We start from the raw sequence: 16127 nt of genomic DNA, 5'->3' as shown, positions 1-16127 counted from the left end.
TCATGGGCCTTTTTGGATGCTTTCTGTAGTCACTTACCAGCCACTTTAGTTTATGAATAGGGTAACGTGTAAGTTGTCACCCAAACTAAAACACTGCTAGAGTGAGAGGCAGCACTGTCAATCATTAGCTTGGAACAGCAGTTGTAAACCAGACTGTTACCAGGCAAACTGGGGTGAAGGGTCACCCTGGTTTGGAACCAACTCTCCCCCTCAACAGAAGATAGTGAGAAAAAACAAACAATTTGCAGATATGTATTCTTACCCTGGTAAAATATCAATATGTCTTCGTGAATCTTTACTGTTTTAACCTGAGCCTAACTTTTCAATTTTTAAACGAAGCTTTTCTAGCTCTTCTAAACTGGAACGTGATTAGTCCGCCTAAGAAGCCTCCGATATGTTAAAGGGGGGGAAAATTCACTTTTGAATTCAGGGTTCTGACAATACATAAAAGACTATAAAACAAATATGGAAATTGTCATTGTTTTACTAAATATGAATTGGATTTAATACAACTTATTTAAACTACATCAGAAGGAAATAATTAGCCTGTACGTTCTTGGAAAGAGATGTTGATTATAGGTGGATATTTTGGGGGTTCTTGTTTTATTGGTTCCATTTCCTGAATGTTTACTTTGAATAATTTTTCTGTCTATGTTGCTCTGTTTTATATTCCTTAATAGACAACAGTCACATCTGTTACTCTTCCTTCCTCCTTTTAGCTCTGTTCATAGCACCACTTAGTTCATTCTTCAAGTGGTGAATTCTCGGCATGGTATTAACTAAGATTTTTGACAAACTTGTTATCAAATCCACAAACACTTCCCTGATCACAAAGTACTTTTTTTATTCCAGTAATCATCCGGTTTTCATTCAAAGCTTTGCCACTCCTTTTTTATATCACTGAGCATCTGGCAGGCTGGGATCTCTTCCAAAACTGCTAGTCCATTTTTTTTTCCTCATAGCTACATGTTCTTAACTAATCTACATTGATGGTATCAGTCTCATAACATTTATTGTTAGTGAAATGAAAACTATCCAAAATAAAAGAAAAATATAATCTGTTTTTATAATTCAAGATATTCATGGAAGGTTGGTTATTAATGATATTTCATCTCAATTAAACTTCCAGCCATGGCTTAGATATGTATCGAACCATAATATGAAATAGTTTACTACTTATTTTAATATTCATCCATTTGAAAATGAGCTCATAATAACATTAGCTGGGAGAAGGATGAACAGGTTTGGTCTACCTTTCTGTTTCCCATGATTTAAAAATATACTCACCTCCTCCAAAAGGTCCCCATATGACTCGGCGGATGGACTTCACCCAGTCTTCCATATCATTCTGGGTGCTCGCCATGAGGAGGTAGCTCTCATGATTTGCTGTCATCCGATCTCTGTCGCCTCCTGTAAGAAGATGGCGACACATGAATGTGTGCTTACCTGAAGATTCCCCATCAGCTGCCTCCTAGGGAGCTCCTGAAATACAGACTGTGTCTAATGCAGCCAGCACTAGGTTCTACCCAATGAAATGGAAATATTTACCAAGGTTTCAGGATGGGGGGGGGGGGGGATCTGCTTAAAAAGGAAAGACTCTTACGTTTCCAGGAGAAAGCTGAAAAACAAATGGCATTCCCCAAACAAAGCCTGCCTTTTTGTCCTAGCAACACACAGACCGGCGTTAACTCCTAATCCAGTCTATTCACACTGCACTGCTGAAGAGGGAGAAACAGCCAAAGCAATGGAAAGATGGAAGAGTGGACCACAGAGGCTGGGTTTTTGTCTGAAGCAAATGCTGCTTAGCACATGCACAGGGAGGCCACCAGGACATCATGGGTGAGTTGGGGAGTTCTAGGAAAGGGAAGAGCCACATGAAAAACTTTTGGCGCAGAGGCCCTCCTCTATCCCTTGGTCCTGGAAGGGAAGCCTCTCCCCGCCCAGATCACGCCTTCAGGAGGGCAAACAAAGAGGAGAGAAGACACAAGCCTGGTGGGCCAGTCACAAGGCCAAATCGGCGCCGCCCACTCTCCACGGGCCTCCCACTGAGGAGTGGGCTTTGGGAAACCCCAGTGGGGCTTCCATGCAAAAGGTTGATGGTTTCTCTCATTTTCCACCCCCCAACAAAAAACCCTGATAATCTCTGGTATTAGTTTTGAAGTGCTAGACTTTTGAGGTATGTGATTGAGTTTATTTGAAATCTTTACTAGCACATTAAGTTTACCTGGTGACAAAATTTTCTCATTTACAAAACAAGAATAACCATCCATGACCTTGAAAGAGATCTGGAAGCATAGTTTCCCTTACCTCTTCCTTTATGTTTAAAGGGGTATGTCTGAAGACTAGTATGAGTGACTGCATTGCTCCACTGTCTTTGAAAATGATTAGTGCTGTTCTCAGGGGGAATAATTAGACAACGGGAACATTAAGTATTTAACTGAATTCTGATGATATTTTAGTGTTATACGTATTCCTAAGGAGCTCAAGGTATCCATCAACATTTAATTTTCACTAAGTGCTGCAAAATGTGCAGCCTTGGGTTGAATTAATTCATATCCTAGTGCTTTGTTTTGTTAAGACTGCTGTTGTGTTTGCGACCTCTGAATTCTATACAAATGCCCTGGGTTGAGAAAGACAACTATTCTACCACTGATGTAAATTTATTCAACAAGTGAAGGTCAAAGAAGTGAAATAACCTTAAGCCAACCAGAGAAACAACTAGATTGGTATTTTACATTTTAATACCAGTGGATGGGAATGGTGGAGGGCACAGGGGACCATATCAAATAGGCTTCCTAATGTCTGCAAATCTCTGGAATAAACAAGGCTAGTCATCTCATATTTTAAAGAACACCCCACTATTAGGGAAACATTGATGCTCTTACACCTCTAGGTCTATGCTAGGTCAATCATCACGTCAAGCAACTTGTATCTGAAAAGGCATAGGTTCAGGAATGAAAGAAAACCCTGTTGAGCCCTGCCCAGGTAGCTCAGTTGGTTAGAGCATCATCCTCATATGCCAAGGTTTCAGGTTCATACAAGAATCAACCAATGAAAGCATAAATAAGTGGAACAACAAATCGATGTTTCTCTTTACCTTTCTCTCTCTCTTAAATCAATAAATAATAAAATTTAAAAAAGAAAACCTTGCTGAAATTGCAATTTTATGTTAGCTGTTTGCCTTCTGGGAAATTATATAACTTCTGAAAACTGACTTTAATCGTGGTCTAGAAAAAATAAGCACTATATAATAAACTTTCATGAGAATTAAATGCAATAAAGTAAGTAAAAATACTAGGACTGTGTTAAGCTAAAAGAGATAATCTGTAAATATTAATTGAGTCTCATTTAACTGCCTCTCACCCCTAAAAATGCTAAAAGGACATATTACATTTAATTTGACCTGAGAGATATTATGTCTATTAAGTCCATGGGAACAATCTGTCAATAGGACATATAATCAGGGATTTTGCAAAAGGCTACCTCTCTTTGATACATATCAACACACATAAAATTGTGTACTGTACACACACACACACACACACACACACACACGGATGCATTTGCGCGGCTGTATGCCATATAAGAGGCAGCAAAAAACTGAATGACGATGGAAGATGCTTCATGAATTTAGTTTGCATTCTGATCCACTTATATTACAGCACTGGGCCAAAAAATGTGACCATCTGAAGTCAGAATATTTGAATGACTGTCTTGGCCTGAAGGCTGGTCAGCAATCCAGGCGGCAGCGTCCTGCCCGTCACCGCGGCCGGGCAGAAGCCGCCGGGCAGAGGGAGTGGCGGCCGCCACCACCCGGCTTTCCAGGGCCTCCCTCTGCCCGTGGCGCCGGGCGTCGGACCCTGAATCTCACCGGACCGCCAGGCACAGGTATGGCATCCCACCTGGGGACGTCACCCATGGACACAGGGCTTCATTCTTTAGTGTGTTAGCAAGAGAGGGGGAAAGATTTAGAAAAACTTTTTCTGAGTCTCAGTGAGAATGCAGACGCATGATGAAAACAACTGGAGACATTTATATAGATATGAACTAGATATCTGTACTAAAAATATGTGATTTCTAACTGGAGATGCCATCTGTTCTAATTTGTAACCCTTCAGTTCTAAAAGCCTGGTACTGGTACTATGCCTTGCAGTTGAAGGGGCTCAAAAACAATTTATTAAATACATGATTAAATAAATGAATAAACTCAAAATTGACTTTGAACCATGTCGATCAAGGTGTAGTCTCTGTTAATCCTTTATGGGGATTAATGACACATTTAACCATTGTGAATCTAAAATTCTTTCCAAAAATAAAATTTTAAAAATCAGCTTTGAGATTTAATTATCACTGGATGGAGAGTGTCATTGTCATCTTTAATCCATATATATCTATGTATCTGTGTGTTTATGTGTAATTGAAAATATGTGTTCATTTCACTGGGATCTTCTGTGTATTTGAATTTGATATAAATTTTCTTTCCCAGAAATAAAATATATTCTCTGAAGTAAAATAAATATTCAACATGTTTAACTTTTGCAAAAATTATGAGATTAAGAAAAGTTTCATGAATTTAATAGATGAAGAAAAAGCTTACTCTAAAATTAAAAGGCAGGTTAAAGAAAATTACATGAAAACAAATGCACAGTTAATTAAAAACAAAAATACAAATATCCATTAATTATATGAATAATTACAAAAACAATATTTTAAAAATAATTTTTGATAAAGAACTTTGCAAAGAATTTATTATTATTATTTTTAAATATGCTTTCATTGATTTCAGAGAGAGAGGAAGGGAAAGGGAGAGAGAGACAAACATCAATGATGAGTCATTGATCAGCTGCCTCCTGCACGCCCCCTGCTGGGGATTAAGCCTACAGCCCAAGTGTGCGCCCTGACTGGGAACTGAACCGTGGTCTCCTGGTTCATTACTTCACCACTGAGACACGCCAGCTGGGCTATTATTATTATTATTTTAATCCTCACCCGAGGATATGTTTTCATTGATTTTTAGAGAGAAAGGAAGGGGGAAAGAGAGAGAAACACTGATGTGAGAGAGAAACATAGATCTGTGGCCTCCTGTATGTGCCCTGACTGGGTATCAAACCCGCAGTCTTTTGGTGCATGGGGTGATGCTCCAACCGACTGAAACACCAGGAAAATACTGGAAATGGTGTGCTAACATACACATGCTCATTGCTTATAGGAGTATGAATAATATTCCTTGTGATGCAGCCACTAAAATAGGATTTTGAAGAATATTTATTAATATGAGTTTTTATTACACAAAAGGAAATATATAAATATTATTATATAATATCTCAATTTTCATACAAGTAGACAGCCAAATAAAAAGATATTAGATTGAAATACACAATAATTTTAACAATGGTTATGTCTGAATGTTAGGATTGGGAAAATTTTTTGCTTCTTTTTGTTCTTTTTTGCATTTTCCAGATATTTAACCATTTGTTGTTACATGTATTATTTCAGATGTTCTACCGTGTATTATTTTATTATCAGAAAAAAATTATTGAAAAGAACAAATGATAGGAATTGTATGGCCATGAAAGCACTACTCAGAAAAAGCCAACATGAGCTGGAGGGTAATTATCATCAGCCTCATTCGGTGCTGCTGTAAGGCTGCCCATGAGCAATTCTCATGAATTGACCTGTAACCGCTCCCCTCTTTCCTCCAGTCCGACCCCGAGCGCATCCCCAAAGGAAGATTTGGGACAGGAGAGCAGCATTGCTCAAAGGGCAACGACATCATGTAGCTGGGCCTCCTCAGTGAAAAAGAGACTGCTACTGTCACATGCATTACCTTTCTTAAAAAATATATCTAAAGAAATATTTTACTGAATTTATTGTGTGGAAATTTCCAAAATTAGTTACCAAAATAGATCTCTGTTATTTTTTTCTATGGAAAAAAAATTATTGTAAATTGTCAAAATTATGAACTACAAAGCCAAGCAATTACTTAGAATTGATGAATTTATATGTGTGTCATCTCGAGTAAACAAACCTTTAAAGATATACAGTGAATTATCTGTTTGTATTTGAATGTTAAAATAAGTTGCTCAAGGGAAACTGCGGTCATAGCCATTTGGGTTCATTTCCAAACAGAGTTCATGAACCGACCTGAGGACATCTCGGCGAATAACTCTGATACTGTTAATAATTTCAAGGGTGAACTGTTTCCTCATTCCCAGTTACAAATCAGGTTAAAACTAACCTATTATACTATCAGTTTTATTATAGCTTACAGAAAAATATTTTAATGTTCTAGGTTGGGCTATTAATTTTCACTCATACAACTGCAAGGTTTTTTTTTTTTTAAGACTTACTTTCCTCAAAACTTACTTTAGGTTTTTATTGGTGGTAGAACTCTAATGATAAATTGCAAGATATAAAGCAAAATCTGAAGCATATCAGTGGAAAATTACTGAGATGGAAAAACATTTCTTTCCTTTTATGGAAACTGATCCTTGGAAAACAATCAGAGTAATGTGAAATACAAGTTGCATGTTATAGGCTTCTATGAATACTATCACTTCTTAATAAACAATAACAACAAAAATGATAAAACAGCATGTAATTTATAAGATAAAGGCAGAGAAAAAAATTGATTTCACATTCAATATCATATTTATTTTTTACACTGTTTTGGCTATTATAGAGATATTGTTGTCTGAAAATTAAGAGTTTTGCTATGTTTTGTTAGTCAAAATTTTCCCAAGTATTTTTTCCTCAATGGTTAACTTCAAAAATATCAGAAGAGCAAAATTTCAGTGCATTCCAGTGTATTCAATGGAGAAAACTTGCATTAATTTAAAATTAGATTTTTAAATATTTTAAAATCCCTAAACCAGAATATGAGAATTAAGGGCCCAGTGGCATTAACCATTATTGTGTTTGTAGTTTGTAGTCAGTATCACACAGTAAACAGATTACTAAATGTTATTTTGCATTATAATAAAATTAATGCTACATTTTAATTTCATGGGTACTTTATAATACTGTTTTACATATTTCTTATACCCCTGACTAGTTCATAATCTCTTTGCAAGAAGAAATCTATTATAATATATAGCTAACCAATGTTGAAGATGAAAATAGCTATATAAATCTTACATTTATAAATCTATATGAATGCATACATATTAACCAGTTATAGATTGATGGGTACTTATTAATAATGGTAACAATTAATTTAATTAATAATTAAATTTAGAAACAATTTGTTGAGAATCTTATCTACGTAGTTGGCTGTAGACAGAGAAAGCACAGACCTAAGTCATTTCTGATTGCTTTTCCTTAAACTTTACTATAAAAAATATCCAAAGATGTGAATATTAAAGAAAAAGTGCTTTCTGGATCAAATTACAAATGTATATCCATGCTAATAAAGAAATACTGAGTTAGGACAGTGAAGCCAGACTCCTCAAGTTCAAATTAGTCATTGACTAGCTGTGAGCTCCCTCATCTTTAATTGAAGGTAATAACAGCCCCTGTCTCATACGTTTATTGTGAGTTAATTGAATGAAAAATACCACAAAATACTCTGAATAGTACTTGGAACATAGGATTCTCTGCTGAGATTGTTATCACCATGCATAATAATTTTAATCCAAAAATTTTCAATAAATTAAATATTTGTCATTTTAATTCTTTAAAATGCAGGAAGATAGCTTACCTTTGGACAAATATTCTGAATATACTTTTAAAGAAAAATCCTTTTATAGGAAGCTAATTATTGATTTACTTTTAAAGTAAATATTGATTTTCATATTGGTCATGATTTAAAAAGTACAATTGTGATACACTTACTTATAAATGATTAACAAAATCTTTAAAACCTCAATAGGCATAGTTTATATTTCCACTAATTTTTCACATTTCTTGAACTTACTCTTTCAAAAAAAACCCAGTATTTGTGCTGAGCCCAATAACTATAAAAATGATATATAATTTGTTATATTTTGGATATGTGTTTTCCATGTTGCTCTGAGCCGTCAATAGGACCTTAATTTAAGTCCAACAACATATTTTGACTTTCACTTAGGTCAGAGACTCAGAATCTAGTTACTTCCTCCTCAGCAGATTATTAAGTTCTGATTAAAATTCCCAAGCAATATAAGGAAAACATTTCCTTGGCAGAGCAAAAGTATCCAGAATTGAGGTCCTCTTCTAACTGAGCTTGGCTTAGCTTGGGAGATCAATGAATTCACATTCTATCTGATTGCTAGAGAAGTCAGACAAGTAGAATAAATTACATCTATATTCAGATCAGTTCAGTGCAAAATGATGACACAGACTGGAGTCACAAGAGAAAGCAAGTCCTCATGCAATAATCTACAACTTGTAACAAATGGAATACCATTCATAGTCAAAGAAACAGAGTTTGTTGACTTGCACAAATCAAAAATTAAAAACATTTTTTTCTGTGGGAAGTTGCCTTACCGCAAACAATGGCTTAAATATTGAAAAAAATTAGAAAATTTAGGGAAACTTTTTGTTACATTGAACTTTGTACTTCCCATGAACATGGCAGTAAACCCTCTATCTCAGCATTTCTCAAAGTGAAATGAACCTCTAGTATATGTGTCTAGGACAATAGAAAGCATCCAAGAACTTGTTAAAAATGCACATTCTTGGGCCCAAGCCCAAACCAACAGAATCAGAAACTAGTGGTGAGGCCCAGCAATCTGTGCTTTCAGATGTCTGCCAGATGATTCTGATACGAGCATAAAGTTTGAAAATCACCCTTGTAAGAGAATTTGCTATAAGACGCAGAGGCTATACATTTTAGAACTCATGTATTTTAGTTACACTCATCCTATTAGCTTGTTTCCATGTCTTATTCTTTCAGTGACAGCCATTCAGCCAGAAAGTACTAAGCTTTAAAGCTACGGATCATATAACTTTGTCTAATTGCTTATTTGCATTGTAAATGATTAACACTTTGTAACTAGTTTTGCAAGGACATGTCATTCAAGTTGGGATTACTGGGCCTAGCAAATTTGTGGGCCTCATGCATTAAAGATACTATACTTTATCAGAGCAAACATTAGAGCATTTCTTTTGCATTTAAGTACAGTGTCATTATAGCTCTTCCCCTGATGTCCAGAGTTTGATGAGTGAAACAGAACACTGAATTTGGGGAGGCATACCACATTTGAAGATCTAGATTAGGAGGTTGAAATCCATTTTAAAAATCCCCTTGTATTCCACTCTTCTTATTGTTTTTGAATAGTACGCTTTTGCAAGATTAGTAATAATACCAGTTGACAATTGCTGGGTGATTTACATTTTACAGATTACTTTTACATTCCTTTATTCATTTGGTTTCTACAATAGCCCTGGGAGGTAAAGCAGAGCATTCATTCATTTATCCGACACATTATTTACTGAGCACCTGTACTGTGCGAGTCATTGCTCTAGGTTCTCAGGACACAGCAGTGAACAAAACAAAGGCTGGAGTTTAGAGGTGGAGTCTGCACTGCAGATATAGATTTGGAAGTCATCAATGTGATAGTATTTCAAAACATGAATCTGGATGAGGTCCCTAGGGAATGCTGTAATAAAATAAAGAAAATGAAGTTCAAGTGAACTCCAACTTTTATACACTGAGAGGCAGAAGAGGAATCGGCGTAATAAATTGAGAAGCAGCAGCCAGAGGGGTAGAAAGAGAAACGAGAAAGGCTGGGTGAAGACAGTGATCAGGTGGGTCAAGGACTGCTGAGAGGTTAAATAAAATGAAGACTGGGCGACACAGACTACTACAGCAGGGAAAGAGAGGCTACCGGATTAGGAAACATGGAGATTATTGGTGATCTTGAAAGATCCACCAGACTAGTGCAAATAAAATCATCATTGGAATGTATTCATAGGTTAAGGAAGAAAGAAAACAGAAATATCAACAACTTTTCTAGGCATTTTAATGTATAGAGAAGCATGAGGTATAGAGGAGTGGGGGCAGTAGGGGTTGGGTCGTGAATTTGTGGGAACCAAGGTATTTAAGATGAGAAATATTACAGAATGTTATCTGCTTATGGAATTATTCACTGGAGAGGGGAAAATTGATGATGTAGCAGGATGAGGTTTAAAGACTCATCCATATTTCTTTAATAAAGCTATGCTCAAAATTTCTCACTCTCTTCAGAATCTTTAATAAGATCTGGCAATTAATAGAATTGATTTCTCTCCAAACTTTGTTACTTTAAAAATACGTAAAACATCTAGAGAGAATCATTGAAAGAAAAAAAACTAGTACTGAACAGCTAGTGTCTTCACAGGTATGCCTGGGGGCAAACTAAGAAAGGAATGGTGTTAAATTCATAAATCATTTATCAAAATTAAATTTTCTATCTTAATTTGAACACAATTTTTAGTATTTGTGCAAGAGGAGATTTTTGGCAACTGAATTTAAATGGTACAATATTTTTATACAATGTCTATCAGCTTTAATTGCCACAATGTTAATTATCTAGTTTTACACAGCAGCGGTTTTATAGAATGTTTTGGTATATACAAAAGAGCTCATCATTTAAAATACTATGATAGGTAGATCAAAATTAAATTATTCCACTCAACAACTGACAACTAGTAATTATTCTAATAGTATAAAATTAAGAAAAAATTTTTGATTCCACTTCAATTTTGTTCTCTCAAGCAACTAAAATTAACTTTTAAATTAGAACACTTCACCGTTCATTGTACTATATCTCTCACAGTTCATGTCTGGATTTTCTGGGTTTTCTGAGCTCTCGTGTGCATGTTTGGGAGGATGGGATGTAAAATTTGTCTTAGGGGTCTGGAATTTGAGCTGAGCTATCTAGGTAAAGGCGCACTGCTTCACAGAGCACACAATTGTACAAAGTGTCAAAACCCAACACTTTGAAGAACATCTGTGTTTCAGGACTATTTTCAATTCCACTAGTTAACTGAGCTTTAATAAAAAACAAAAGCTATTTTTAAATAACAAAAAATTTATTAGTTTTACACATAAAATAACAAAACCTGGAACTCCATTTGAAGGCTCAGAAAATTCTAGGGGTCTGTATCTTTAATTAATAGAATATTAATTTAAATACAAGAAGTATTATGTAATGTTTGCTTAACAAAAAGCCCTTCTTACATAATTTTGAAAAAATTTAATAGACACAAATTAATTTGAATGCTCAGAAAGATATCAAATCTTACTAAAACACTAAACTTGTTTCTTTGTACTCCGATTACAGTCAATCTGGATAATTATATCGGAATTACTATAGAGGGGTTTACGGGGGCTTTTTAAAAAGTTAATTTCATAATTTTTGAAAATATTAAGTAAGCAAATGAATGAAAATCTGAAATTAAGTAAGCAAATAGATGAATATCTGAAATTCTCCCTAAAACTATGACTCCCCAAAATGATTTGCATGTGGTTGAAAACATAAATATGGATCTTATGTTTAAAAATTTCTTTTAACAAATGAGAAGCATCTTAACCATCACAAAGCTGCAAAAAACTTAAAATATTTTAGGGTTTCTTCCCACTTCTTAAAATAATTTGCAACTACTCCCAAAACCTTAAAAATGGTGATTGTGTCTTTAGCAAAATGAAGTATAGCATCCACTCAGGGCATCAACAAGATGCTCAAAATTTTCATTATTATCCACTTATCAACAAATAAGCTAAAAATAAAAAAAGTCACCTAGCTTTTACATGAACTTTGGATAACTGAATCCAAATGAAAGCTTCCTAAAATTAAAGAGAAACAAAGGCAAGGGAAAGCTCCTAGAAAAAGCTGCCAGACTTTTTACATTGTGTCATTTTTATATATTATCTTTCATATCTGGTACAAATAACTACTTCTTTAAATTCCTAAAGCCCAACAATTTTCTAGACACATGCAATAAATTAAAATTAGATCCTGCCTGCTGATAGATTGATGCTGTGTATCTCATAATTTTAAATTAAAGAGTAATCAGCCAGAATCCACAAGTCAATTCAACTCAGCATACCATTATTAATTAACATTTAATGAATACCCACAGGTCTCTGCAGTAGCATTAGAAGTTGGTAAATCAGCCACTATTTGGGGGCATGAAGTCTGATTCATATATAATTACCAACCTAAATCTGGCTAAACTCTGAATACAGATTGGCAGCTGGGTAGGCATACTGTTAAGCTAAAAGCAAGATTCTTAAAAAACATCCAATGAGCAAAAACAGAATTTTTTTTCAAATATAATGTAAGAAAGCCACCAAAGAGGTAATAGATACATGCTGTCTTTCCTGAAGGTGGAGGTTGGAAGCAAGGGCATAAAATAAATGGATATACACGCACCTGTGCATACATATACACCGAGATAGAAAAAGAAAAGGCATATAAAGCCAGTTATTTATAGAAGAAGAATGTTTTGTGGTTGAAAGCAAGATTAAATCAAGGTCACTGGGGTTCTCTTCAGTAGAGGCCATAAACTCCTCAAAGTTAGCAACTCAATAGTGTAGATATGACCCTATTCAGAACACGTGAAGAAAGCACAACTGAACTAGCTATAATAGTTGTTGAAAGCTCTTTCTTGAATAAATAAACAGAGAATTGAAGAATTATATGACTCCATTCATTAAAAGTCATTATTTATTGCTCTTTAATATGCACACAAACTAGACCTAAAATAGATTGAAATTCAAGTAGGACATATTACAAAGGAAGAAGTGAGCAAAGATAGGGGCAAATATTCATCTCCAAAACTGGATTCCTGCAGAGAACAGCCATAAAAGGGAAACGGTGGGATTGCTTACAGACTATTATAAGTGATCCACCACCCAAAGCATAGGTTATCATATAACTCCAAGTTGGGAGGTTATTTTGGTGATGATTTGGTTTTTTTGCTTTTTTACCTATAGTTTATCAGCCTAATAACAAGTTATTACTCTGTAACCTAGAAAGAAAATTTGGAAATAACAGTGTCTGAGTCTAAAGAGAGTGCTCCAAACAACTGGGCAGAATTATCAGTACTTTTTATATATTTTCTCATTTAATCAGTAAAAGTAATCTGTGAGGTAGGAATTACTTTGCCTGTTTTAGAGATGATAAAATTGAACATCAGAGAGGTTTTCTTCATTTCCCAAAGTCACATAGCTAATAAATAGCAGAGTTGGAGTTTATAAAGGTTTCAGTTTGACCCCCAAGGCCAATCCCCACCCCCACCCCCATCCCCCAGCCCTTTATTCTTGATTTCTTCAGGGTCATGCTATGCTTTGTGATGATTCACCTTGGACTCACTGCAAAACATTTCCATCTTCCTTTCCTCATTAGGATCTTTAAAGATCTTACCCAAATGAAAAGCCTTGCTGACTCTCCAAGTGAAGTTGGTGCCCCCACCCAACTCCCACAGCACTCTGCACGTATCTCTGGTATAGCACATATAACATTATTTTATAATGAAAGTGGAGTGGCGTAACATAGGCACTTGACTTAACTGAATTCAAATATATGTGCTTATCAATGATTTTAAAAGAAAATAATGTCTTTAGTGGTACAAATTTTCAAATATCAGGGTAGGTTCCGGTGAGAGACAATGTGCCAGGTATCCTCCATGTGCCCCTTCAAATACGCTCTCTGTACTTTTCCACCCAGCTTCCTGCCCCAGAGGCTAATCTGAACAGACGATAGGAGTGGGCTCCCAACCCTAGAGCTTCCCACTGGGTTTGGCCAATAGGCAGCCCAGGCAAGGAACAGCACTAGGAGGAAGCATGAAAAATCAGGATGTTTGTATCCCTGGCTCCTGAGCTCTGGGTTGTCTTGGGTTGGCTCTGTATCTTTACCAGAAATCACTTCCCTCCCCAGGAGACTTTTCTTCAGGGCACTCTTTTTCAGAGTCCTACTAAGACCTCTCTGTCATTGTCCCTTAGACCAAAGACTGGAAAAGCTCCTCCATTATTTTTAGACCCAGCTCATTTCACAATAGGTTGCAATCCCTCTACACCCCATCCCCATGTTTCTAAGTAATTCCTTTATATAGAAACCATCTTCAAATTATCCCAACCTGAATGTGCAGCCTTTTTCAGTTGGGACTCTAATTAATATAGTGAAGTTTGGGTAAGGGATGCATTTTGCACCCTTTAAATCACAATATTCTCTTCACTTCTAAAAGCCTAGATATGTAGCAACTTCAGTGCAAAAAAACCCCACAAACAAACACATAATAACCTACAATTAGTTTAATACCACACCTACTTAAATTTTCTATACTTGTACTGCCAAGGCACTGTGAGGAAAACAAGAAGAATTGATGACATCCCCTTTCCACCAGGACATTATGATCTTATTAAGGAGACAAAGCATGAATGAAGAAAATTATAAAGAAAATATGAACTGAACACTGGTGCAATCATTTATGCTACAGAGAATACGGGGTCTCCCTTCTTAAGGAAGTTAAAAATAAGTATTGACTTAGGTTCTCAGGAAGAAGGCTCTGAAAGCAGGAGGACTTGAAATGTGTTTTGGTAAATAGCCTCGAGCGAAGGTGGTGGTGTGGGTGGGGAAGGAGTGCACGTTCACGTGGAGCAGCTCAGCGCGGCCGAAGACCTCGCCCTGATGCTACTTCTTTGGGGAAGTTGTCTGGCGCTGAGTGGACTCTCCCAGGCTCTGGCCTTCCTCCAGCTATGCCTACGCTCTGAGAAGCCCCCTGGCCCCCACAGGGGCATTCTCTTTTGTCCCATTTCCCTGAGCCTTCCTTAGCTCCTCTCGTATATTGCCATCTTTTGCCAGGATCACTCTTTGTAAATAACTGCTCCATTATTAGAAGACCCTCTAGATAAAGAGAGTACTGACAAGGCATCATTTTTAAGACAAGTTCAGCTTGGGAAACAGTACATGTCAGGCACCAAACTAGTAAGAAGCCCTGGATACAAAGATGGTAAGTCATTAATTCTTTGTTCATAAGTAGTGTGTCATCTAGTGGGGGAAATTAATAACTATAAGATCTCCAGTTTCTAATTCTAAAGAATGCAAGGGCATTGTGGGTAAATGTAATACACCCCCCCAACATATATGGACATACATATATCCATACAAACCCATACAGACTCCCGTACATTCTCACACATATACACCTTTGCTTGTAATTATGTATCAGGCAGGAATTCATTTGCACATGGGCTAATAAAAAAGAGAAAATATACAATGTTTAAATTATTCAGGAAATCAATTTCAAAAAGAGTAAAAAGTGCAGGATCCTTGATAAATATCAAGATGATACTTCTTTTAATCAAATTCATCTGAATATGTCTACTTCGGTTTCATAAAGTGATTCAGATGAGAAAACATTGAAAATTGAGACACATGTAAATTTTTAAATAAACTAGATTTATTTGGCTATCCATTTTTAAGTTGGCAGCTACAGGAAGGCCAAATGATAAGTTGGCCACAGGGGGGCTTTTTTTCTTAGAACTAGAAATATATTAACACTAGGAATACATTAACAACTACAAAGAAGCAGAGTGGTAATTTGAAAATCCAATATGGGAGCTCAGACTTTCGTCAAGACTGAGTTCTTATTTCATAGCAAGATGTCTGAGCAAGCAAAATTTCATGCAAATCAGATTTAACTTTCCATTCATTTTGCTTCTATAATAAAGACGAAAACATCAGTCAGCTCCTGGCATCTACAGTCCCTTTTTTCACCAATATGTGCCCTTCTGCCAGAACTTTAAACTTCTCCCTTATTTAAAATAAAAATAATAAAAATTTATCTCTGATTCATAAAGAATAGAGTGAATTAGGAGGTGAGGGGATTCTGCCTTGGAAAAGAGCACCTGTTAAATAAAGGAGATCACAAATTTTATGTAGCTCAGCTATGTTTCCTTTATCCCTCTCTTTGTGAAGTTTTGGCCATGAATCAATCTACTGTTGACTTCCAGTGATGCCGATAACATTAATGCCCAATACTATGACCAGAAAACTCCAATGCTCGTACTGATGAAACTTGGAGAGCTATTATTTACTTACACAAAATAGGGGGTCAGTATGGTATTTTTTTGTTTTACTATCATTTTCCTTAGATCTTTTGAGTTTTCAACTTATGTTAGTTTATAGAGCCAAGATTAGGATGGTGCAAAATTTAAGGAG

At 35.9% G+C, this 16127-nt stretch overlaps 1 protein-coding gene across 4 annotated transcripts in view; it reads right to left on the bottom strand.

Moving 5' to 3' along the window:
- The window catches only part of ARHGAP24 (Rho GTPase activating protein 24), a 625501-nt gene that overhangs the window by 55281 nt on the left and 554093 nt on the right, over positions 1–16127 (bottom strand). For all 4 annotated transcript variants that reach the window (XM_081130578.1, XM_081130577.1, XM_081130581.1 and 1 more), the window contains one exon: positions 1288–1410. In XM_081130578.1, the coding sequence (XP_080986704.1) occupies positions 1288–1410 (123 nt within the window). The remainder of the gene's footprint in view (positions 1–1287; positions 1411–16127) is intronic.

Source organism: Miniopterus schreibersii, assembly GCF_964146895.1.
Source record: "Miniopterus schreibersii genome assembly, chromosome: 1".
In the NCBI taxonomy this organism is placed as follows: Eukaryota; Metazoa; Chordata; class Mammalia; order Chiroptera; family Miniopteridae; genus Miniopterus; species Miniopterus schreibersii.
Note: the sequence above shows the minus strand (reverse complement) of the source record. Positions and strands in the feature narration are given on the sequence as shown.